The sequence below is a fragment of the Myxocyprinus asiaticus genome, chromosome 6 (genome assembly GCF_019703515.2).
Source record: "Myxocyprinus asiaticus isolate MX2 ecotype Aquarium Trade chromosome 6, UBuf_Myxa_2, whole genome shotgun sequence".
Classification (NCBI taxonomy): domain Eukaryota; kingdom Metazoa; phylum Chordata; class Actinopteri; order Cypriniformes; family Catostomidae; genus Myxocyprinus; species Myxocyprinus asiaticus.
Genome location: NC_059349.1, coordinates 18,630,113 through 18,642,136, shown reverse-complemented (window position 1 = coordinate 18,642,136; position 12,024 = coordinate 18,630,113). Strand labels below are relative to the sequence as shown.

Here is a 12,024-nt window from a genome sequence, read left to right as displayed (position 1 = left end):
ACACTGACTACACTATTTAAATATATGAATAGCAGAGTGTTGCATCAAGCACTTTGGATGTGTTACTTTTCCAGTTGAAACTCTGCAAAATATTACAATTTCTCTTTATGCCAGAAGCATTTTTGTGACAAATACATTAGCACAACACTAAAGCCATCCAACCACCACACTGTAAAGCCTAATGTTGTCATTACTAGAAATATCAAGTTGTTAAACATTACTTGAAATGTCAAGTTTTGGGCTTACAACTCAAATATCTAAGTTCCTTGAACTTATTTTTCTTAAAAATCCATAGATTTTGTGCTGAGTGACTCCAGTCAGGCTTCCTAAGCAACCAATTGGCCCAGTTGCTAGGGTGGATAGAGTCACATTGGGTTAACCCAGGGTATCTGCAGGTTCGAAGGAATGAAATTTAAGACTTTCTAAGACTTTTTAAGGCCAAATAAAAGAAAAATTTAAGACCACTTTCGCAATAAAAAAACACATTAATTCATTAGCTGGTAAATACAAAACCACTGAGGCTACTTGAATGTCTCTGGACATGTTTATATATATATATATATATATATATATATATATATATATATATATATATATATATATATATATATAATTGTGCATTTATGTGTTAATAAGTTAATACAATATTAAAACTCTAAATGAAATCATTAAGAATGCATGTAGCCTAAAGTATGTAGCCTATATTGTGACCCTTCTCTTTAGTCACTTGCTTTCCAGCAAAACGTGACGCAACATCACCACTTATGTCAAACACGGAAGTGGTGGCAAAACCCATGTGCAAAAAATTAACTTTTGTTGGATTACATTGTTGAAAAATGATTCCGAGGGCTCTAGTTGACTGCTGTGGCTTCAAGATCATCAACAGAGCTGACTGGACTGAGGAGATCATTTCAACTCACAACTTTGCAGCATAAATTTATAGCGAACATGATTACATGTTTGTTACTAACTCATATCATTATAGTAATTGTATCGCTAAAAATATGTTTATATTTATGATGGTTTTGTGTCATACTTTCGTTTAATCCTCTAATCTATCAAATCTAACAAATCAGCGGGCTTTCTGCCACCACTTACTGTAAACAAGAAGATTGGTCTATAGACCTTATTCACAGTAGCGCCATGTTTGATTTTTAATGGGAATGGAAATGAGGCTGTGAGGGATAGACTTACCATTTCTTCAATGGCATGCATGGTGTAAATCTGTAAAAAGCTCCAATATCCCATCTGATTTTCCACAACTCATGTTGTCTGGAGTTTTTTTGTCTACTGAGTGTCCTTGAAAATATATTTTTTCAATGTTTTGTACACGGAATGATCCAAAAACACTTTAAACTGCAGTACAACTCATCGAAGAGACTGTACGTCTATCCTGCACAGCCTCGTTGTCATTGTCATTAAACATCAAAGATACCGCTGCTGTGAATAAGGTCTAGCATGTGCTGAATAACATTTATATATTTTTTCTTGGCAGATACCTTTAACAAATACTTTAACAGGTAGTTAAAGGGCAGTTCATTTAAAAATGAAATTTCTGTCATCACTGCTCACCCTTGAGTCTGTATGAATTTTTCTCTGCCATGGAACAAAAAAGGAGATGTTAAGCAAAACGTTTAATCTCAGTCACCATTCACTGTCACTGCATCTTGTTTTTTATTCAATGAAAGTGAATGGTGACTGAAACTCTCTAATATCTCCTTTTGATATCCACTGAAATAAGAAAGTCCTACAGGTTTGCAACAGCTTGAAGGTAAGTGATGACAATTTTCATTTTTGAGTGAAATATCTCAAATAAAAACTCATCAGTTACCTTAAAAATTGCTGTTTAAAGTTGACAAGATGTATTGAAAATGTTAACAGATTAAATTATGAAAGAGAAGGAGAGGGAGAGATGCTGTGCTGCTGTTTTCCCCCTGATTGGTCTGAATAACTAGCAGCATCGTGCAGGCTGCTCTGTCTTGTCTGTCCGTGCGCTGTCAGTGTCCTCTTTGCTCCGCGACATTATCACTGTGTGAGAAAAGGGACGTGTGGCATGAGAGCGTGAGAACAGTGTCAATTGTGTTGGCAGCCCTACATCTAGAGATATAGAGATGAGAGATATAACAGGTGTAAATCTGCAGCTGAGTAGTTCTGTTAGCTTTACAATTATTGTCAAATGTAATGTGAAATAAGGAAGCGCCACGATTTGGAAGGCGTCAAAAGACCGCTCCAACCTCGCGCGCTTGCAAATTGTAACGTTGACCGCTTTGTCGATTATAAGCAGGAGCGACAGTTAGAGACGCAAAATAACGGCATTTTAATTTCGGATTAACGGGTTTATGAAGGTTTATACATGTGTAACATCTTAAGTTCAGTAAAAATGCGCTTCCCTGCACGCGTTCACACTAAACTCAAGCTTTAGCTGCTATATGCATGAGAGAGAGAGAGAGAGAGAGAGAGAGAGAGAGATGATTTGGTTTTTTGCATGTCCTCTATTCACGCCCCGAAATTTAAGACCTCAGCAAATGAAATGTAAGACTTCTTGTAATTTATTTAAGATACTTAAGACTTTTTAAGGCCTTAAATTATAAAAAATAAATTTAAGACTTTTTAAGGACCCGCGGATACCCTGGGTTAGCCTCATCGTGGTCGCTATAATGTGGTTCCTGCTCTCGATGGGGCATGTGGAGAGTTGTGCATGGATGCCGTGGAGAATAGCGTGAAGCCTCCACACGTGCTAGGTCTATGCGGTAATGCGCTCAACAAGCCACGTGATACGATGCATGGATTGACGGTCTCAGACGCAGAGGCAACTGAGATTCGTCCTCCGCCAAGGCACCTCACCCTAGTGAGGTGAGTCACTACGCCACCACGAGGACCTAGAGCACATTGGGAATTGGGCATTCCAAATTGGGGAGAAAGGGGGAGAAAATCAAATAATAAAAATAATAATAATAATAAAAAAATCCATAGACTTAAGATTTTACGTGTTAATAACTTAAATTATTGAGTACATAATTGAGGCTATGGGGAATACCCACAATTATTTAATTATGTCTCCTTGGTTAAAATGAACATATTGGGGCATTTAAATAGTTGCTATTAAGAATTCACAGAGGTTTTAGATCTTTTGTAGTATTAATTATGTTGTTTTGTTGCAAATAGTTGTTTCGTGTGATGTCACCATTAGGGTGATCAGTGTCCCATCTGGTCAAGTTGGACTCTGTTTACACTATATCAGTTCTCTTTGTGTACTTGAAACTGAAGTACAGGTGTCTATGCATTTCTGTGGGATGGGGTTAGGTTTATTTAAGCTTATTTAATTATTGACCAATAATTAGTTTTAATCTTTATTATCTCAGCTCTGTTACTGCATGACCTAAATTTGAGTCCTTTCAACTCAATTGATTAAGTTGAAACAACAACATTTAAAAGCAAATCTGAGTTAAATCTACTTGCATCTAGTAACCTTAACTTAAATAGTTAAGTTCATGCAATATAAACACCAAGATAAGTAATTACATAAGTTTTGGGACACCATTACTCAATTCAACTGAGGGAATGAGTTTACTCAATCGAGTAGATTTAACTTATTAGGGTTTTCAGTGCACTATTATACTGTAAATATTGTTTGAGTCTCTTCCAGCAGAACATAGTGAATTGCATTTCAAGAGATTTAATAAGCTCAAGATAAACTGAAAACACAAATGAATTACGAACTGCACACCAGCTGCAGAGTCTGAACTGAAATATAACTGACCACAACTTTGAATAAACACAGATCTGCATCACCACAAACCACTTAAATAGCTGTAATTGGCACTTTGTCCAATACAGGTATAGAAAGCTTTATGACACCAAAACAATTTCACATTCAAACTACAAGACATGTCAGCAAATGTGATCAGAGTCAAAGATTGGTAGAGCCATCTTTCAAATATATATTGCCATCTAGTGTCCACACAATGGGAATGCACAAGGGCCTTTCTCTAGGTAACCTTTTGGTTAGTAATGTGATTAGAGTGTACTGTATTGTGCACTTCAATCAGCTGAGCCAGCACTGTGCACTTACACATTTAAATCATGCCATTGCAAACAGTAACACTGATCCCGCCGCTGCATAACACAACATATAGACATCAATGCAATAATTCAATAGGCTTTGTGCAATATGATCCACTCCATTAAAAGGTTTAAACAACATTAAACAGAGTACTGGTGAGTTGCACATCTCACAATTAATTATATGTTTCAAAATGCTATGATAATCCAATAAGCTTTATGGTGGAATTTTCCATCATTTGTGAGATATGGTACACTTATTCTGAACTCTCCCAAGACACTTTTCAAATTCAAGGGAGGAGTGATAACTCATTACATATGACGGATATGGTGATTTGTGCATGATGTCTCCTAACCATGCTCCTGAGAACTCCTGTCCTGGTTTCAAAACCCAATTTAGTCTTGGGGCCATATGCAATCAACCTGAGAAGTGATAAAGCACAAAGCATTTAATCAGCACATTTTGCTCGTCACATGCCACTGGCCAAGCAGAGGGTGAGCCCTGAATATACAGTGTGTCTCACTGCAGCCATCAGCCAAAATCTGTACAGATGTTTCTGCAATTATCAAGAATAATATTCCTGCCACTTTTAACCAGAAGATGTCGTCTTCACATGGATAAACAGGGGAGATTTAATTATTTATTGTTTTAGTTATATATTTGATCAATATAAGTTATTTGTCCACAGATATGACAAAAATCTTTGTCTAACTTGCAAAGCTGTTGATCTGTATAGTGGCATTCCACATTCTGACTGTTCTGAAAAAGCATGATTTATTAACTAGATTTATACTGCATTTACCAAATAATGGATGTGCAATATCATGTATAAAGGCTTTAATGTATGTACATTTAAAACTATAAACAATACACTTGTAAATATACAATATATCAAAGCAGCAGGCAGGCAAAATAACATAGTAAAAAATAACATAGTGGAAACACATAATCCACCACAGATTTACATGTTGGAGAATGACTGGAATGAACTAAACTTCTAAGCACAATTAAGTTGCTTGCAAAAGAAATAGATAAACAAAAAAGGTGTATAGGTCAGCAGAGGCTTGTCAAGCCTAATGAAGTAAATAATATCACAGCAACAGTATAATAAAGTTAATTTATGCACACTCTCTGTTGCTGCATATATCTGTATATGATAAATACACTTGTGTTTATGTGTGGAAACTATTTTAATTGCCTATTTTTATAGGAAATTAAAATATTCCTCTCTGATTCATGTAACTTAATCTATTTGTATTGAAAATACAATGCAAGTGAGTTGTCGAAAACAATCACTAAGGCGCTTGTGAACAAGAATGTACAGTATACGCATTGTAAAAAGTGGTCACCTGCAATTGTTGCCTCAAGGATCTATTTTGATCTAACCCACAAACATTACTTTCATTGGTGTAACCTAATTTTTCATGTAAATTTAGTCAGGTTAAAGGAATATTCCACATTCAGTACAAGTTATGCTCAATTGACAGCATTTGTAGTATAATAATGATTACCACAAACATTAATTTTGACTTGCTCCGCATTTTGTTTAAAAAAGCAAAAATCTGGGTTCCAGTGAGGTACTTACAAAAGAAGTGAATGGGGCCAAAGATCCATAAACATTAAAATACTCACTATTTCAAAAGTATTGCCAAAAGACATAAACATTATTTTAGTATGATAAAATCACTTACTAACCTTTTCTGTGTAAAGTTATGTCCAATTTTACAACTTGATTACCATGACAATGTAATGTCAATGAACACTAAAACTCTAAAATGACAATTTAAACAACTTTACAGCTCAAATAATACATGAGTTTTAACAGAAGAATTCATGTAAGTGTTTTTATACAATTATAAGCTTCACATTTCTGCCTTTAAACCCTCCAAAAATTGGCCCCATTCACTTCCATTGTAAGTGCCTCAGTGTAACTTTGATTTTTGCTTATTTTTAAGAAAAGGAGGGACTAGTCGAAATAATTTTTTTTTTTATAATCAACATTATGCCACAAATGCTGTTGATTTAGCTTAACTTGTATTGAACCCGGAATATTCTTTTAAATAACTTTTTTTTAATTATTATTATTGAATTAAATCAGTTAATTTAACTTTTAGCACAGAGTGTATTTCTACCGGATCTAACCCTTACAAATACCTTTGTTTGTGTAACATAATGATTTCAGGTTGATTTGATGATGTTAAATAATATTTTTGACTTGAATAAAGCCAATTAATGTAGATGTTAACACATGAAGTACAACTGTTAAGTGATCTTTTTCTTTTTCTTTTTTGTCACTGTGCACTGTCAAAATGTTTTGCCAGTTAACCTAAAAATGTGCTTCATGTGGTAACCTCTAAATGAACTGGTTTAATTCAAGTCAAATATGTATTTAGTCTAAAAAAAAAATAAATAAAAAAAATAACAAATTAGGTAAAACCAGCAAAAGCATTTTTTATGGGTTAGATCAAGTAGAAATAGAGGTAAGTGGTTTTTAAACAAAAAATGTTTTTATTCCTAAATATGTCATTTTGTTTCCTTAAGGACATAATTCTTCCTAATCGGACCCTTTGAATTTGCTTTCGTTTGTGTAACTTAAAGTAGTGGGTCATAATAAACAGGCTATTGACTTTAAAAAGTCCAGTTAATTTTAATGTTACCACATGAAGCACGTTTTTAGGTTGCCTACTACACATTTGTACAGTGTATGAAAAACTCTTTTGTACTTATGAATCTTTTGAAACATTTGTCTAATTAAAAGCACATATTATATCACATCATTATGAGGACAGGCCTCCTGATGGACTGCTGTAGCAGCAGAGTTTGGAGCGATGCGGAATTGAGATGCTGTCCGAGGTGCTGAATGACGAGCAGAAGTTCCCCGTCCTGGAGGACACTCGAGACCTCCGAGCTCTTTTGCCGGTGCCTGTTTTAGAAAGCTCTTCTCACCTCAAACGAGGTGTCTGTCTGCCGTATAGCCTCGCACAACGCATTTGCTGCATATGCATCAATAGTTTCCTACATTAACCCTGCATTCTTTGTTCCCGGTAACCAAAAGAAACGTCCTTGACATGGATAGGGATTTCAGCACTAATCAGCAGCACTGCTTTTGCTCGTTACAGTGATGAGGATGTGTTTGGAATCATAAGATGTGTGATGGAATGACAGCGTCGTATGAACCCTCACAAACAAGTTATCACAAATGCGTGGAGTGGGAGCGCATAGTACCGCAGACGCGGAAGATGTGCTCACACGCGCCGGCGGCCAATGAGAGCGTTTATCGGCGCTCAGCGGAGAGCATGCACAGCTAAATGTCTCACCGCTGGTGGTTGTGGTCGGCTCCGATCGTTGTCCACAGAGACACTGCAGCATATGCGCTCCTTTCTTCAGGAAGAGCCTCAGAATCCTCATTGATTTGAGTTGGTGTGGGTCTCTCGTCAGTCCACGCAAACGGGCACAGGATCACAACAGAGGGTGACTGTAGTGTGAGCCCCTCGGGTGGTTATATACAGTAGCCTACAGTTTGTACGTTCAGAGCATCAAAAACGACAAAGGGCAAAGGAGCACCAGGCACCAGGCATCTCGAGTGCATCCTGCTCTCTTTTTTTCCGGTAGCAGAGTATGAAGTACTCGCTTTAGCATAGTTAGCTCCAGATGGGTGCTGCGCAAGGACGTTAATGTAATTTGCACATTCTGGTGCCCATGTATCAGTCTTTACTAGCACGCGTAAAACGAGAGCCCCGTACACGTGAAAGTTAAACTGCAGGGATGAGTGGCAGAACGGCCGCCGATTAGGTAATGCGCGCGATGCATTTTGGTGACACGAGGCAACCAGCGGCATAGATAGTTGCATTAAAAGCCAATTTTTTCGTGTCCATAGAGAGCCGAAGAGAGGCGTATTGCCTACGTCAGATGCAGCCTACATTTAAAGACAAAGATGTTTTTTTTTTTTTTTAACTGCATGGTCAAGAGGTTTCGCACCTACATATTCGTAACGCTAGGGGACACTCCAAGACAACCTTTTCAACTACAAGACTGAAGAAAATGAGAGTGTGACGGAGGAAGACAGAGATGGTAATTGAGAAGATTATTTGAATTATCAAAGACAGCAAAGAGGACCTTTAATCAAATATTTACCATGGGAGTGCTCGCACAAATTGCTGGCAGAAAACTCAAAGCACTTCAAATGGCTTTGTAAAGCACATTATATATTAGGCTACTGTATTCAGTACAAGTAGCTTAAAGGGATAGTTCACCCAAAAATGAAATTTCTCTCATCATTCACTCACCCTCATGCCATCCCAGATATGTATGACTTTCTTCCTTCTGAAGAACACAAACAAAGATTTTTAGAAGAATATTTCAGCTCTGTAGGTCCATACAATGCAAGTGAATGGTGACCAGAATTTTCATGCTCCAAAAAGCACATAAAGGCAGCATAAAAGTAATCCATAAGAGTCCAGTGTTTTAATCCATGTCTTCAGAAGACAGTTTGGGTGAGAAACAGATCAATATTTAAGTCTTTTTTACTATAAATCTCTACTTTCACTTTCACATTCTTCTTCTTTTGTTTTTGGCGATTCAAGTTCTTTGTGCATATCGCCACCTACTGGGCAGGAAGGAGAATTTATGGTAAAAACTGACTTAAATTTTGATCTGCTTCTCACCCACACTAATATCGCTTCTGAAGATATAGATTTAACCACTGTAGTCTTATGGATTATTTTATGCTGCCTTTATGTGCTTTTTGGAGCTTCGAAAATGTTGGTACCCATTCACTTGCATTGTGAGGCCCTACAGAGCTGAAATATTCTTCTAAAAATCTTCATTTGTGTTCAGCAGAAAAAAAGAGAAAGTCATCTGGGATGGCTTTAATGGGATGGAGTTAATGATGAGATAGTTTTCATTTTGGGGTGAACTATCCCTTTAAATCTTGGAACTGGAATCTTGCACAAGAGAGTTGGTGTTTGTAATTCACACAACTAAGCTTGTGCCTGGCCAGTTACTTTACATCAATAGGCTGAACACATTCTGCATATTACAAAATGGGTCACACTATGCATTAATGTCCCCTTTGTTAAGGCTTTTTAAAGGTGTTCATAAATGAATAATAAGTCATTTACATGTGCGTTGTAAAAAAATGATATGCAATCATAGCAACATGCATAAAAAGGGCAACTTCCAATACTTGCCAAAGAGTGAGCATTTTAACTTACAAGTTATAAATGCCACATTAATGCACTTACTCATATTAATCAAAAATGCCTGAATTCATGATTTATTCATGATTATGCTACCGTCTGAAATAAAATCAATAAAAGACATCAAATCTTTCATAATATTGGTTAAGTGCTGGTTTAAAAGAAACAGGAGCTGTACTCGTTTTGAAATCTCAATGAATTTTTGGTCTAATCTTTTATGCTATATGTCACCAGGGTTGGGAGCAATCTTAGTATTTATCTATTAATTTTTGTATACAATTAATTTATATTGCTTGATTTATGTAGGTTTTTATAATAATAATAAAAAAAACCTATCTAGGGACCTGAGATGCAAATTAGAATGTGCTATAATCTCTGTTCAATGCATCTTTTTTAGTTTTGTGCTGAAATCATGTTTTTATACTGTACCTATACAAATAAACCAATAAATAATAAATAAAAATGTCAAAATGTAGCAAAATAGACTATTATAGTGAGATTAAAAAGAGGGATTATGTCATTTTGCTACATTCCGCTCTCTATTTATATGAATTATCGAAATGACTTGACTCACTTTTGTTGCCACTTATGTTGTCACTGTACTTGTCACGATGATGTTAAAAGAATGGCTTTACATAGTCCTAGATTATTTACCTAAAGTCCTCTCTGCAAAAACATATTTTTTGGTCTTTATGTTCATTCGCAGCACACATCATATTATAAATGTAATAAATAAATTGTAATGTTGGCAATTCTTTAATAAATGCTTCACAGGTGGCCACTTTACATTAAGGTACATTTTCATAGGTTACTAATGTTGAATTAAAAGTTATTAAGCATTTATAACATATGAGGTAAAATGGCTCACTATTTGGCAGGTATTTAAAGAAAGGCACCTTTTTTATGCATGTTGTTATAACCACATTTCAAATATTTTTAATGCATTTGTAAATGAATTATTAGTCATTAATAAACCCTCTCCTAAGCCCTTAAAGAAAACATTAATGTAATGTGATAACCAAAAAAGGGCTAATTAATCCACATAAAGCCAAATTTATCCTGTAATGGGTTACAGACAGAATTTAAGGATAAGTCTTACAGACCAGTTTCATAAATTTGTGAAAGAATTCGACAACTTCCAAATACGATTTAAAAACGTAAGTCAGTTTATTGCCCATTTGTTTATCATTAATTCCTTTTTAATGCACAACATCTTTTAATTATATAAACATGATATAAAACTTGCACATTTTAGAGTAATGGCAACAGTAAGTGAGGAACAAGACAGCAGCCTCTATACTGCCATTTCATACAAGCATTAATAGAGTTTGTGTGTTAACCTAAGATAACCTGAGACAACTTTCATTCCAAGTCAGTTTGTTTAAATTGGTCATCTAAGCCAAGGTGAAGTTTTTTTTTTTTTTTTTTTTTTTTGGAAGCTGAAATCTCTTATGAATAACCAAGAAAAGAGCATACAGTGCACAAATACAACTGAAAAAGAGAAGTAGCTAGCTGCTTGATGTGTGACCCATAGCTGCAGCAGAGTTGTTTTCTTTTCTCTGCAGCTGAATAACTGAATCATTCTGCCATCAGAGAGGGAGAAGGGAAGGGAAGGGAAGGGAAGGGAAGGGAAGGGAAGAGAAGAGAAGAGAAGTAAAGGACATGTAGAACAGGACAGAACATAGCCATTCACATTGTGCTACTAAGAGGATCATTTCCTGCTAACAGGGCAATGTTTCATCTAACCCTGCCTCTTCCTTCCATAACAACAGACAACTGAATTATAAGCACATTTAAGGACACTTCTGTGGCCATGTGGGCTCTTAACAAATGTGAAGCAAAAAAAAAAAAAAAAAAGTTCTTACATTTTTGTTTTACACATCTATGTGAATTAATCCAATACTGATATCTTTACAAATAATGTATTAATCTATACCTTTTAAGTATTGAAAATAAACTCTGTATTTAAAGAGTCTTTATGTATTCGTTCATTTACTGTAAATGGTCCTGCAGTGTTACAAAGGAATTTTTACAAGTGTAAATATTCGATTAATTAAAATAAACATTAGTAATTGCATATTTTGATTGGACCAAAATCATTTCTTTTAATTTATATTTTCTGAGAAAAACAAGTTATGCATACTTGAGACTTAAGTTTTGAAACTTGTAAAAGTAAAGCCAATCAGCTGCCTCAAATTTAAGTTAGTAGAACTTATATGAGTTTACAGTGCTTTTAAACCCTCCAAATATTGGCCCCATTTACTTCCATTGTAAGTACCTTACTTAAAGGAAAGGAAGGACAAGTAAAAATAATTTTGTGGTAATCAGTACTGACACAAATGATTTCGACTGAGCTTAACTTGTATTGAACCTGTATTCCCTTAAGCTTTGAATGTGGTATGTACAACAGACTTCAGAGTCTCGTTTGACAGTCACTGAAGAATGAGAAAATAGGATTGACATTTATAACTGGCATTATACCTAGTTCTAGTAACTTGACCAAATCGACTTCATTTAACGTGATATAAACATTAGGGCTGAAACGATTAGTCGACATTATCAACAACGTCGACAATAAAAAACTGTAATTGTCGAATAGTCGTTTAACCTCATTTAACGTAGCATGAGATCACATTCAACTGTAATGATGACGCGTGAGAGCAGCACTGCAGCTCGCGCCTGACTGAGGAGAGGAAGAATTACACTGCCCACAGTCCAGATGCACTTAGAACTTTTCAAACAGCTTCAGTTGATGTAGATCAC

At 35.6% G+C, this 12,024-nt stretch overlaps 1 protein-coding gene across 1 annotated transcript in view; it reads right to left on the bottom strand.

Annotated features, from left to right (window-relative positions):
* The window catches only part of LOC127442812 (fibroblast growth factor 12-like), a 48,548-nt gene extending 40,640 nt beyond the window's left edge, over positions 1 to 7,908 (bottom strand). Inside the window, exon 1 of the mRNA XM_051701022.1 lies at positions 7,381 to 7,908. Within this exon, the coding sequence (XP_051556982.1) occupies positions 7,381 to 7,471 (91 nt within the window). The 5' untranslated portion in view covers positions 7,472 to 7,908. The remainder of the gene's footprint in view (positions 1 to 7,380) is intronic.
* Positions 7,909 to 12,024: the final 4,116 nt, after the last annotated feature.